Here is a 15,188-nt window from a genome sequence, read left to right as displayed (position 1 = left end):
AGTGCCAACATTGTGCATGCTCTGTTGCCTGCGTCTATGTGCCTGTGGTTCTGTCAGTGTGATCATGTGATGTATCTGACCCCAGGAATGTGTCAATAAAATTTCCCCTTCCTGGGACAATGAATTCACGGTGTTCTTATTTCAATTTCCAGGAGTGTATATTAAAAAGTGAGAGAGATATTGGACACCTCCTTCTTATACTCCTTTATTTATTGTTTCATTCTTGTTTCATCTGTACTTATTATAATTTCCGATTCTTTGTATAGGTTTCTCCTGGCTTTCACTAACTTGCTGGTACACCATTTGCTTTCCATTATAGTCCAAATTTTGTTATGACTTTCATCCACTAGTAACTCTCTATCAGAATTATTGAGGCTGACCTTATTTTAATTGTTGTTTGTACATTTTCAGCCCTGCCCCCTGCTGTACCTTTCCCTTTCGCCCTTACTGTCACACGTGAGGTTGGGTGATTTTTCTGTTGTTTTCAAGGTTTTTATCTTTTCTGTCTTCAGTATCGATTGACTGAATGAACGAATAGCCTTTCTCATGTGGTTCTTTTTTCCCCCAAATTTCAGGATTTTTTAAATTCCAAATTTTATCTGAAGTTGTAGAGTTTTGCTGTAATACATTGTTTCTGATTTGATAACTGGGTTTGATGCTTGATTTTTGTATGTGTAGAGAGGCATTTTTTGTTGTGGATGTTTATTCTTCCGTAAGTGCCTTTCAGGTTCTGTAAACAAATTATCCTCCTCCTATTATTATTATTATTATTATTATTATTATTATTATATCATAACATTTATTATAAACATACATACTGAGCACTGTTGAAAAGATTGTTGTTTTGCATCAAGACTTGGGAATTTGCAGTGTATTTTGTGCTGTTCGGTGAAACAGGTCCTCTTGTGTACAGTACACTGAAAGCATTCAACACGGAAGCACATGTTGAACATTCTGGTTTTCTTCACTGCCACGCTGTTAGATAGGTGACGACTAGTGTACGTCGGCCGACGCTCTGACACGTCACCTGTGCAGGTGTCGGAGGAGCGCGGCATCCCCGAGGGGCGGGAAGACCCCCCGAGGCCGGCGGGGACGGACCGTGGCGGCTACCGGCCCTCTGGTAGTGGTGTCGCCAGCTGCGGCGCCCTGACGGCAGGAGCTGACGACAGTGCAATAGCGGCAGCAGCCGCCGCCGCCGGGTCTAGGGGAGGATGCTTTGTACTCAGCGCCTCTCTTGCAAAATTTGCCTCCATGGCTTCTTCCATAGACTGTAAGTAATAATGTCACCATATTATTAGAGTGAAAATGTATGAGGGTGGTTTGAAAAGTTCTCGAAATCACTAAGAGAGTTCGGCACTAGCGCAATGAGTTGTTCATGTGATATTCATTGGACTGTTGGCTGTAAACACGTGCCACGTCAGTGTTCTCTGAAGAGAGCTGTGGCAGAGATGTGGCTCTGTTGTTGCTCCCGCATACTGATTTGCTAGATGGAAAAAAATATAGATTTGAGCTGTGATTAAGTACTTTTTAAAGAAAGGTATGAAAGCAAAGGACATTCGTGCCGATTTCCAGAATACAGTGGCCGCCTCTGCTCCTTCATATTCATCTGTGCTTAGATCCTCGCGCCGTGGTCCGCCGAGATGTCACTACTCCAGAAATCATTGCAAAAGTGCACAAAATTGTCACAGGTGATCGCCGATTGAAAGTGCGTGAAATTGCTCACGCTTGCCAGATATCATCTGAAAGGGTATATCACATTTTAATTGAAGAATCAGAAATGAAAAAAATTATCTGCAAGTCGGACGCCGCAGCTCTTGATGCTGGATCAAAAAACGCACGAGGATGGACATACCAGAACAATGTTTGGCCCATTTTAGGAGAAACGAACAAGATTTTTTGTGCCGGTTTGTGACCACAGATGAAACTTGGGTGCACTACTATACCTCAGAGACAAAACAACAGTCAGAGCAGTGGAAAGATGCTGATTCTTTGCCACCAATGAAAGTGAAGACAATCCCTTCGGTGGGAAAGGTCTTGGCATCAGTGTTCTGGAATGCAAAGGGGATTCTGTTTGTAGATTATCTCCCCACTGGACAAACAATTACTGGAGAGGACTGTGCTAACCTCCTGGACAAACTGCGATAAAAGATACCCAGAAAAAGGCCAGGTTTAGCAAGGAAGAACGTCATCTTCCATAAAGACAATGCGCGTCCGCACACGTGTGCCGTTGCCGTGGCAAAATGACATGAAGTAAGGTATGAATTGTTGCCTCACCCACCTTATTCACCTTGTATGGCTCCGTCAGACTTCCATCTCTTCCCAAAACCAAAAATTTTTCTTGGTGGACAAAGATTCACTTCAAACGAAGAATTGATAGCGGAGTTGACAACTATTTTGCAGGCCTGGAGGAAACTCATTTTCGAGATGGGATAAAGGGGCGCTGGAACATAGTTGGACCAAGTGCATTTATCTACAAGGAGATTATATTGAAAAATAAAAAAAAAAGTCTTAGTGATGTAAGTACTTTTTTTTATTCCATTCTGAGAACTTTTAAAACCACCCTTGTAAATATAGTAATTGCAAATGAAATACCTGTTTCACTTTCAAACGAAATCACAGACAACATATTTAGCTGTGACTGGTTTCAGCAATGGTGTTAAACAGGGTGATTCCATGACGATTATACAAACTTTTAGGGATTATGGGTAAATGTATCAATTTGATGTAAGGGACCAAATCCGTAAATGACAGACCTGAAATTTATAAGCGAATATCAGTATGATACCTCAGACAGTGGACAGCTTTTACTGCAAACTCTTTGCATTCCATATTTTGATAGGAGGTAGTGTGGACCAAAAGAAGAAAAAGATGTCAATTAAACATGGGTTCTAAGGCACATACCATAAGAGCTATGAACACTTTTCATCTTTGCTTCTGTGAAACACATCTCCTCTACTGAATAAGTGCTCTGTACTACCTCCTCCCAAAATATGGCAAGCAAAGAGCTTGCAGCAGAAGAGGTCCACTGTCAGATGTATCAGAATGTTTTTCACTCGTAACTTTAGATTCCGTAATTTCCAAACCAGGGTATCTTACTAGAGTAAGTTCTGGTCTAATGATGTCGGTTTCATTCTTTACAAATCGAGGTGGCACTGTTACGTTAGTGCTATCTGCCTGCCTTCCTTCCACTGTAGTTCTGCGAGAATGGGGCGTCTGAGAATGTATTGATTCACTACTTTCACTGAAGCGTGCAGGAGTGTAAGGCTGATGGTGACATAGTAAATCTGTATAGATATATGCCCAACAGTTGTGTATGTAGTGGCAATGCCACGAGTCATCAGTTAACCTGTGTACTTGCTCCCCTTTCTATGTAGGTAGAGACTCAAGTGATGGGTTTACAAGTAATATCTTCAACATTTTGCGGCCCTGTCAGCAACTGTATAAATATTAATTTTAATAATGAACAGCCTCAGTTGCACCGTTTACCTAGAAATTTACCTAGGTTTCAGTCGGGATAACCCAACCTTCTTCAGAATAACAGTATCTATCGTTTGTCCATAGTGGACATAATGAAGCTAAAACTACAAATCAGTAAATTATCATCAGAATGTAAAACTTATCTGGCACTGCCTCGGCCCCACTTCACGACCTCGATGCAGCAGCCACGAGTGCTGTACTGGAACTGGCCATAGCATCGTGAGGCCCGCCTAGGCGGACACAATACCTTGCGCCTGCGCTTAAACTGTATGATAGTTACTTGTTGGGACAAGACGTGAACTTAGCTCCTGACCTTGAATTTACTAGTAAAGTGAAATAAAAGGTATAGCTGAGGAAAAGGGCATATATGTTAACCTGTACAGAACATACTTAGATTGACTGTCATAACATTTATGAAGTATTCATCCGTCATGATATGAGGAAGACATCATGTGCTTACAAGGTATGGCTATGGCCTATCTAGGAACATTTTTGTGCATAAGCATGAAGTTTAATCACCTAAAAAGAACTTGGGAGTCGGAAGGTTAATATAAAGCCAACATCGTTATTATTACAACTAGGTCTAGAAAATTTTTTTAAGACGTAATTGTTAAGCATTTACTTAGATGTGGTTACAACGCATGAACATCCTATTGACTTAGCACACAAATGGTCGTGATTGAACTTATGAACAAGTCTATATCTTATCTGTAACATCCGGCAATATGGACCATATAAACTAGATGATCATTATTGACGATTAGTATATTTGACCTGAAATGGTCTGGAATCAAGTGAAAATTTAATGCATATGCCTGATTGAGCTTCTTGGTAAAGTTATGGTTATGAGTTGCAGAAAACACTATAGTAGGGGATAATGTGATGGCAATGAGGTACTCAATTTGCCTTCATGGAGGTGATCCACACACATACTGTAAAAACTGAGTGTGGACCACTGCCATCTTAATTCGGCCTCAGAGACCACTGCCATCGAACTTGGGGAATGACAGCGGAACTATGCTTAAAGCTAAAGTGTACTGCTAATCAAACAGTCAACTCAGCTGGACAGCTTAAAGTATAGTTTTTTCCAGTGACTCCAGAAAGCTCTGTGTAGTCTCATAATTACTCTATTATTTTCCACAGACTGGTCATCAGATGAAGCGGACGGTGACGAGTCTGCCCTCACGGACAAGCGCCAGTCTATGCTCTCTGTCGCGTCGTCAGCTCCGAGTCTGAAAGCTCGCATAAGCCAACGGCGGCTGACAGCTCTCTCACAGAAGCCGTCAAAAGCTCCTCTCCTCCAAAGGTGAGTGTGAACCGTACTCACTACATAGGTTTTGTCCTTCGAGTGTAGACTGAGATACTGCGTGGCAAGCTGAAGTACCGCTTTGTCTGAAATGAACCTTAGGCCGTGCTAAAATCAGTAAATTGGTGCTAAATATGCTTAAAAATCACACTCTCAGAATCACTGTAGAAAAGCGTTTGAGTTAATCAAAGATGATAAAAAGTGGAGTAATGTGAGAGTCAGTGGTGACTCCTCTTCTGTTTACCTTCGACATTAGTGTCTTGCTCGCAAAAACGTCTGCGCGGGCAGTGTGGCTGCCTACTCACTAGTTGCAGTTTTGTGGGTAAAGTTGAATTGCCGTGTCATCTGTTGGCAGTCACTACTTTGCCAGCTAAGCATAGATGCCCGAGCTGACACACCTTTACGATCCTTATGAAGCTGGTATCTGTACAGATATCATTGGTGATCTTGCAGCTCTCTAAGAATGAAGTTAAAATGAAATCTAGACCTTTTGTTGCTTACAGGCGTTAATAAATATCAACGGGGACAGCAGGGGCACTACAAGTGTAGTGTGTGGACAGAAAGTTGGAAAGTTTTGGTCTCACGGGGGGAGTGCCAGAGATAAGTCCCTGCAGTCACATTATCATCTGTGTCCTTGGTGGCTCAGTCAGATAGAGCACCTGCCTTGTAAGCAGGAGGTCCCGGGTTCGAGTCCCGGTCAGGGCACCCATTTTTCAACTGTCCCCACTGATATTTATCAATGCCTGTAAGCAGCTAAAGGTCTAGATTTCATTATAACTTCATTTAAGACCCTTGTCAGGAAGTGAGTGTGTTGGAAGAAACTGGAAACTAAAAGATGTTCTCATGGAAAGAAACTATGTGGAGGTCTTTTGATTGATTCGATGTGGTCTATCACAACTTCCCTCGCGCAACGATATCTTCATCGCGGACTAGCACTTGCACCTTACATCCTTAGTTCAGTGTTGGATGTAAGAGAGCGCTTTGAAAAGTTCTCAGAATGAAATAGAAAGAAATGTCTTACTCGAGAGAAACATTTTCAATGTAGTATCCCTGTAAACTCGATCCAGCAATGTTCCAATGCCTCGGTCCTGTCTCAAAAATTATATTCCTCTGGGCTTGCAAAAATGCCTATAAACTTCAGCTGTCAGTTATAGACTTTCATGTATTTTTGCTTCGGCAATGAGATTTGCATGTGGGCATGCATTGTCTTGATGAAAATTGCTTATTTCCATGACAGACCTGGCCTTGTTTTTGTGTGTATCTCTTGCCATAGTTGGTCCAGGAGGTTAGCGTAGCATTTTCCCGTGGGTGTTTGACCGCTGGGAAGGTAATTTATCAGCAGAATTTGTTTCACATTCCATAAAAGGGATTCGTGACTTTTATGGCTGACTGTACTGCTTTTTCTTTCTTTGCTGATGGTGAAACATGTTTCCACAGCTTTCTGGTTTTAGTAATGCATCCAGGTTTCATCTGTGGTCACAAACTAGTGCAAGATATCATGTCGATTGCTCTGAAAATGGGTCAAACATGTTCAGACGTTTCCATTCTGATGCATTTTTGACTGTGCGTTAAGAGGCACGGTATCTGCCTGGCCAATAGTTTCCTCATATCCAATTCCTGTGTTAAAATATGATATTCCCATCCTGTTGACATTCCTACAGCTTCAATAATTTTGTGCACTTTCACAATAATTTCTGGTGTAGTAGCACATCTCGGCCATCCACTATGCAGATGGTCATCTGAGCTTTCCCAGCCAAATGTAAACTTTTTCGTCCACTTGTCAACAGTTGAGAACAAAGGAGCCAAGTCTCCAAGTTCATCCTGAAAATAAACCTGAATTTTCTTCGCTTTCATACCTATCTTTACAAAGTGCTTAATCACTGCTTTGAATCTAGATTCCCCCTTCCCACAACACACAGGTATATCACTACAGGGGAACAACAGTGAATGCACTACGGATCTCTACCCAGGGAACTGATGCATTATGAAGGAACAGCTATTATTGCTTGGGAACCTCATTGCTCTAGCACCGACATCTGATAGTGATTCCAGAAACTTTCCGAACTACCCTCATATTCGAACCTCTGTCTTCCCCTACAGTTTTTACCATCTACAGCTCTGTCTTGTACTGTGGGAGTCATTCCTGGATGTCTAAACACATGTTCTGTCATTCTGCCCCTGTTTTCTTGTCAATTTTCTCTGCATGTTCATCTCTTCCCCAGTTCTTTGGAATACCTCATTTCTTACCTCAATAGTCCACCTAATTTTAAACAACCTTCTATAGTATCACGTCTCAAATGCTTCAAGCCCTTTCTATTTATGGTTTTCCCAAAATGTATGATTCACTACCACACAATGCTGTGCTCAAAATGTATAAAAATAAATTTCTTCCTCAAATTGATGCCCATGTTTGATACTAGTAGACTTTTTTGGGCCAGGAATTCATGTACTGCCTGGACTGGTCTGCTTTTTATGCCCTCCTTGCTTTGTCTGCCATGTGGAATTGTGGTTTTTTAGTCTCATGACGTACATTTGCAGTCCGTTTACTTTGCGTACTGGAGACATGTCAAAAATTTATAACACAGTTACAATGTACGCTATGTGATCAAAAGTATCCAGACACTCCCAAAAACATACGTTTTTCATATTCGGTCCATTGTGCTGCTACCTACTGCCAGGTACTCCATATCAGCAACCTCAGTAGTCATTAGACATCGTGAGGGAGCAAAATGGGGCGCTCCTCGGAACTCATGGACTTCGAACAGATGCTGAGTCAGAACAAATTTCATACGATCCTCTATTTTCTTTTATCATTTTATCTACAAATGATAGAGTACAATTCTTAACTCTGTTTCCTCTTATTGTTCCTGTTGCTTCCACGCCCCTCACTTTTAGGTCATGTAGCGCAGTAGCATTGAGCTGACTTGCTGGTAATTTATCCACACTTGGATTTTCTTCAGCACCCGAATCTTCATCTGTTACATCACCAGTTGAATTTAGAGGAGGTGTAATGTTACATTCGCACCAGTATTAGGTATTTCCTCATCTTTTGATTCTAACATGTCCAAAAGTTCCATAAGTGTACATCGTTTTCTGTGAATACAAAATGACAACATATTACCCTGACGTCCTTCTGGAAGGACGGTTGAAAACATTATTGAATTACAACTGACGAAAACTTTCAACCGTAATATGAACCCATAAATAATGTAGGTTAATTCTTTAAGATATTATATGACAAGTTTCAGAGTTATTGACGCAATATGAAAGAAAATATACATACCCATCGATGACAAGGTCGGTCAGTTCGTCCGTGGTAAAATTGGCCCTATTTTCAAGACACAGTTTCTCACTCACTATGATTGACAGCGTCAAATTGACTGTCGCAGTGTGCAACTGACTCTGCCTACTTCATATAACAATGTGTCACAGTCCATTTCAACAGTGGGTTATTCGCAAAAATAAATAATTTCAACAGTGAGTTACGTCATCCTTCCAGAAGGACATCAGGGTTATCTGGGTTAATAACCTCCCTTACATCCACAAGCTATAATTTTCTATTAGGTTATTGATATTTTTGTTGTATGTAGTCTTCTGTTTTGTGTGCGTCATATTTCGTGTAATTTAACTGAAATATTAACTGTTATTATTATTATTATTATTATTATTATTATTATTATTGAGCCCCATTTTAAAGATATGTAATTGTGAAGTATGGGTAACATGATGTGAGTGTGTGTGCTATAGCTGCTATGAAGGATGATGGGTTGGATGGATGGTATTAAATGGTTCTCCCACTAGTTGACTACACTATATACTGTTCGGATTCAGGTCATGCATCCTGGGACACCAGTCATAATGTTTTGTGAAAAGAACTGCATTTATTTTTTAAAAAAATCCAAAGTGTAACTGCTGGACGCATCCTGTGCACAGTTGACACTTGTGACGGAGTCACAAGATACAACTATTTGGTACACGACTGCTACTCGACCGACAGTGGTCGGCATGCTGACCTCTGTCAGTTGAGTAGCGGTCATGTACCAAATAGTTTTATCTGGTGACTTCGGTTTTACATATCTTATGGAAAAGAATGACCAGGAGAGCAGTTGTTTCTTAATTTTTGTGACAATGATTTTATATCAGCTGGTGTGCCTCGTGTATCGTTATATCCAAATGGTTTGTAAATGTTAATCTACATTCATATCCGATGATGGCACCTTTAGTGTGTTGAAACCGGTTATCCAGTAAACAGTACTTAAGCGATCTTGGCTTTTGAATTATTTCTACAACAAAGTGATCGCCCCACTGTGCACTGTGTGTTCACTACAAAAAACAGGACTCCAGATATCATTTTGAAAGACCAAGATAATTGTAGCAGATCCATTGGTAATGAGCCACATAACAGTAAATAACAGGAAAGTAAAAATAGTGAAACAGTTTAAATATCTAGGAGGAATTGTAACATACAAAATAATAAAATCTCGAAATTTAATGTGTTCTACATACTATAAAAATATCTATTAAACTAAATTGAAATGATACAAGATAGTGGGTCAACGAGAGTTGTCATGCAGAAGTGAAACACTTTTGAAAGTTGCCCAGAAAAATGGAATCCTAAAAGTGGAGAGAAGAGTAGCTAGAACATGTGTAAATAAGATATATCAAAGAGATGTATAATGGCAGATAGTGCCAAAGATGGTGGTGTACAGCAAACTGGAGCCCATCGTGGAGCAACAAGTAGGATGGATAAAGGAAATCCAGGAGGATATGAAAAAGCTAGAATTGCTTCTGGATGATTTGCAAGCTTAAACAGAAAATGTAAGGAAACTGAAAAACCACAAGAGTAAGATTTAAAACAAAAATAGATAAACAATGAAAAGGAGATTTACACATGAGGAACAAAAGGGACCGGAACAAATGAAAAGATACTGGGCCATTTGAGAAGAAAACTATTGAAGGGCTGACAGGAAACTGTAAAAGAAGAAGAAGAAGAAGAAGAAGAAGAAGAGCATGTCAGACACTCAGTCAGCAAGTTTCTGAAAACAACTCGATCCCTCTTCATGACAATTTGCTATCACTGCCCAGGAAACGCCTCAAATCTAGAAGACCAGCATATGAAATGGGAGTCCAAATGCTATCCACAGGATTGGACCAGAACGCAGAGTGGAAACGTGAGTGGCAAGCTACGAGAACCCGAAACCAACAGTTCCAGTTCCAGGCTTCCACCAACCGAGGGAGGTGGGGGTGCAGTTAAGCAGATATGGGACTGAAGAGGGTAGGTGCAAATACAACATGCACACATGGGGATTTTCAAGTGACAGTGTGTGTGACTGTGGCGACATCCAAACAGCGAGCCACATTGTGAATGAATGTCCAATCAGACGCTTCCCTGGTGACATTGAGAAGCTCCATCAAGCATCCCACGAGGCATTCTGCTGGATCGAGTCCGTCAACAGCTGAGTGTAGTCTGAGCTGTTTTAAAACTTGTGTACTGTATGTAATTTCACATGTTTATTTTTATATATATTTCTTTGTTTTGCTAAGTGTGTATTACTGTAATTGATGCATACGATGATGATGATAATAATAATAATAATAATAATAATAATAATAAATGTTAAACTGTCGTCATTGCTGGTTCAGTATTCAGTCTGAAGGTGGATTTGATAGCTTTTCATGTTAGTTTACGATGCGCGAGCCCCTTCATCTCTGCGTAACTACGACATCCTACGTCTATTTCGACTTGCTTTCTGTATTTAAATCTTGGTGTCACTCTACAATTTTTACCCCCCCCCCCCCTTCCTCCTCCCACCCACCACCCCCACACACCCACACACACTTATATTACCAAACTGATGATTCCTCGATACCTCCAGATGTATCCTATCGAACACTCCCTTCTTTTGGTCAGGTGCAACAAGTTTTTCTCCCAAATTTCATTCACTATCTGTTCGTTAAGTATTTATCTGGCCGTATTTATCCGACAGGTTCATGCGCTCGCTGGCGGGCTCCGCGCCACGCCGGCCACTCCCACAGTGGCGCCGCGGACTGCCCGTCGCCGCCCCCGCTTCCCTCTTCCCGCGCCTCCCCTGTCCCGTCCCCACTCCCCCCATCAGCGCGACCGACTCGCCGGAGAGGGCGGTCGCCCTCGCGGCCGCCGACGCGACGTTTGCCGCGGAAATGCGCCAGCTTGCCGCGCAGAAGATTTCTGCCGCAGCTGCAGAGGCGGACTGCGGGCCTCCCGGCGATGTGGAGCTGGACCGTGAAATTGCACAGAAAGCATTCTCTGCGACTGTCTTCTGTCGGCCTACTGAGACACTGTACAAGGTCAGTCAATGTTTTGTCGCTGATGGACTTTCTAAACCTAACTGTATACATTTGATGCTGTAAAAATTTCACCCCAGTAACAAGTGTCTTATTTATACAGGGTGTTAGAAAAGGGTACGGCCAAACTTTCAGGAAACATTCCTCACACACAAATAAAGAAAAGATGTTATGTGGACATGTGTCCGGAAATTCCTAATTTCCATGTTGGAGCTCATTTTGGTTTCGTCAGTATGTACTGTACTTCCTCGATTCAATGGAGCATGTTATCATAATTTCATACGGGATACTCTACCTGTGCTGCTAGAACATGTGCCTTTACAAGTACGACACAACATGTGGTTCATGCACGATGGAGCTCCTGCACATTTCAGATGAAGTGTTCGAACGCTTCTCAACAACAGATTCGGTGACCGATGGATTGGTAGAGGCGGACCAATTCCGTGGCCTCCATGCTCTCCTGACCTCAACCCTCTGGACTTTCATTTATGGGGGCATTTGAAAGCTCTTGTCTACGCAACCCCGGTACCAAATGTAGAGACTCTTCATGCCCGTATTGTGGACGGCTGTGATAGAATACGCCATTCTCCAGGGCTGCATCAGCGCATCAGGGGTTCCGTGCGACGGAGGGTGGATGCACGTATCCTCACTAACGGAGGACATTTTGAAGATTTCCTGTAACAAAGTGTTTGAAGTCACGCTGGTATGTTCTGTTGCTGTGTGTTTCCATTCCACAATTAATGTAATTTGAAGAGAAGTAATAAAATGAGCTCTTACATGGAAAGTAAACGTTTCCGGACACATGTCCACGTAACATATTTTCTTTCTTTGTGAGTGAGGAATGTTTCCTGAAAGTTTGGCCGTACCTTTTTGTAACACCCTGTATTACCAAATGAAAACTCCTGGGATGACATAATACACGAAATAAACGGAAGGCAACCACTCACCATTAACTGATTGATGTGTGACGTATGGAAACATGTGACAGAAATTAGGGTGGTGGTATACGATACTGTTTGAGGTAGCAACATGTCCTACTTCCTTTCTACAGTGCTGATGAAAGATGGTTGTGTAAAAACTGTAATCTGTGATGATAGTGGTATAGGGAAAACAGCATTTCTCTACATGCATTTTTTATTTATGTGCAAATATGAAATGCAAATGTAAGTGTAATACAGTTACAAGACACGACGTAAGGTGAGTATTGTACTGGTGGAAAGGAGCTGTTTACACTTTGACTTCACAGTGAAGTGTGCCGTGGACTCAAAAAAATAAAAGGTCGGGACAAAAATGGCTGTTTTTCCATAAGAAAAACATAGAAAGATTTATGGAATTTCTTTAATTGCTTACCTACTTCTCAACTTTCGGATACTAATAATCTGTCTGTCAACGAGTTTGGTTATTAAGAGTTTAAATGTTAATGTTTAATTGATATGTTAGTAGCTAATGGGCAGCAAACATGATTTTGCATTATCACAGCACTTTCCTGCAGACGTTGAAGATATAGCTGCAGTTGGCTCTGCATAGCACGACCAGAACTTTGAGGATTGACATGACTGCAGAGTGAGAAAATGTAAAGGTAAAGGTAATTACGAACATACGATTTACAGTTCACGTTCCCAAAATTGTACTCTGCTTCACTACTTTCCACCAGCAATTTTCGGTAACATTTCAGTAGTATTCACTATAGTGTTAGAGCAGGTATGTATGTCTGTGAGGTTGTGTGTGTACTTGTGGTAGAGAAAGAACAAGAGCTTTAAAGCTAGTGCTTTAGTGTAGTATTCTCTGCTGTATGTTCCTCTGAACCACACCTCAGTCTGCTATAGGTGGGTGGTTGCCTTTTCTTCTTATTTTACATAGAATAATGAACACAGCTGAAGTTTTGGTTGTTTATGTAGCAGTTTTTGAAGTCGGTGAATGTTGATTGCAGTGTTATTTTCGAATTTTGTATTCTGCATACGGATTAATATTTGTTTTTATTCATTGATCCAGCCAGTTTTTTTAAATTTCGCAAAATGTATTATTTGTTTTCTTTTGATTTTGTAGTCTTCCCATTCCTAGTTGACTTCACTCCACACTGGAGCTGACTTAAGTACATGTGCTCCAAAGAGGTCATAATATATAGATATAAATAATTTGAAACTATAAAATGAATATTGTTAAAAAGTTGGTTTTACCTCAGTCAAATTAAATTTTGAATTTTTGTTTGGTTATAGCAAACGTTTAGAATAAGTAAGAGTTTATAAATCATTGCAACTTTACAACACAATAAAAATATATAAAATGTTGATAGTGGATTTGGATATGGCAGAACCACAACACACAATCATTTGTTACACAATTGTTAGTGTAAACAATTCTACAACCATTAGTCTGAGCCCTACGTCATGAAAATAAGGCAGTGAATTAATCAATACTGTGTTGCACCCATAAACGAAGTGACTGATGCCTATTGAAATGAAATCAGATGGTCCTACAAACATTACAGTTTCAATATTATGAAAAGAAAAGTTCCCACTCGCCATATAGCGGAGGTGCTGAGTTGCACATAGGCACAACAAAAGTGTGTGTGTGTGTGTGTGTGTGTGTGTGTGTGTGTGTGTGTCTGGTCCACTATATGGTGAGTAGCAAATTTCCTTTTCATAATATTGTTACATTCCATCCTGGATTTTCTGTTGTTTAACCATTACAGTTCATTGCATTTAATATCGACCCAAACATCATTCTGCTGGAATTTACAACTGTTTTTGAATGTTCCTAATAACTTTGTAGTCACAAAGTTACTGTCCAGGTTCCCTTCCAGTATTCGTCATTTGCACTGGATCTGTGGCACTAGCCCACGTGGGATATGGCGGCTGATGCACAGTGACCAATTATCATCCAGAGCGCTGGGTGAGTTCGTTCATTTGTTCACAAGGGAAGGCTGACGGTGTTCGCTACCTTTCGCACGGTCAGCAATGACAGAATCAAAGCACACACCCTGCAATCTTTCTGAAATGATTTTACAAAAAATGTTCAGTAAAATACTTACAGCTTTATATGTTAGCTAAATTTCATGTACAGCAGCATATTATGTAATATGCACCAAATGCAAAATCATTGCAACTCCCATTTTGCACTGTGTCTTATTTCCTTGCAAATATCAAGTAACTACGACCATTAACTAAATGATGGGCACATCGTGATGAAGCTGTTCATCAGGCTCCGCCCACCATTTTGTTAATGGTCGTAGTTACTTGATATTTACAAGGAAATAAGACACAGTGCAATGAAAAATGGGAGTTGCAACGATTTTGCATTTGGTGCATGTTACATAATATGTTACTGCATATGAAATTTGTCTAACTTATTGAATTTTTCCTTAGACTTGAGTGGAGGTCTGTCTGTCAGCGATCTCAAGAAAACTGATCTCACATAGCACATTCATTTGCAATTGTACGTGCCAGAGATAAAGCTCGAGTGAAATATCTGCAACATTCTTCTTATTTCATAAACAGTTTGAGATACTGAAATGACAGTTTGCCATATGATAGCACACAAAGATAAGAGTATTTTTCTGTATGATTATTATGCAGGACTTCATTATCTGCCATGTTATTCCACTACCTACATTACATCAGCTACTTTTCCTCTGTTCCTCAATTAAAAAACGTAATAAACCACTGTTTCAAAATTCTCTTGCAATTGCATCTGCACGATGTGTTTGTGAGGTGACAGTGTCTAAACTCTGCACTGTTTTGACAAAAGAAGCAAATCATAACACGACCAAAGAGAAATGTGTAGGTATTACTCAAAATTCCCTACTCGTGAAGCTTATCTAAAAATTAGTAATCTGTAACGAGCCAGGTGAAAATAAATTGCTGCTTATCTTGCATTTTGAGCGGACTTCTTATTAGATGCCAACCGAAGCAGAAGTGAGAGATCTTTTTGAGTGGTCACCAAACAAGCTGGGCCCTTGTTAATATTTACAAAAAGTACAAGTGTAGGTTTCAGTTTAGAATGGCACTTCCAGCCCTCGGCATTTCACCTACAGCTCCTGCCCACGACCCCCACAACTATCGCTCTCCCCACGCGTGCCCTG

At 40.7% G+C, this 15,188-nt stretch overlaps 1 protein-coding gene and 1 non-coding gene across 2 annotated transcripts in view; both read left to right on the top strand.

The window, feature by feature from the left end:
* The window catches only part of LOC124719799, a 293,431-nt gene that overhangs the window by 117,276 nt on the left and 160,967 nt on the right, over positions 1-15,188 (top strand). The window contains exons 9-11 of the mRNA XM_047244994.1: positions 1,036-1,270; positions 4,621-4,783; positions 10,771-11,110. Coding sequence (XP_047100950.1) covers positions 1,036-1,270; positions 4,621-4,783; positions 10,771-11,110 — 738 coding nt within the window. The remainder of the gene's footprint in view (positions 1-1,035; positions 1,271-4,620; positions 4,784-10,770; positions 11,111-15,188) is intronic.
* Positions 5,415-5,488, top strand: Trnat-ugu. The gene has a single exon. It is a non-coding gene; the product is annotated as a tRNA-Thr (tRNA).

This window comes from Schistocerca piceifrons, chromosome 11 (assembly GCF_021461385.2).
Source record: "Schistocerca piceifrons isolate TAMUIC-IGC-003096 chromosome 11, iqSchPice1.1, whole genome shotgun sequence".
In the NCBI taxonomy this organism is placed as follows: Eukaryota; Metazoa; Arthropoda; class Insecta; order Orthoptera; family Acrididae; genus Schistocerca; species Schistocerca piceifrons.
This window is presented reverse-complemented; position numbering and strand designations above follow the sequence as displayed.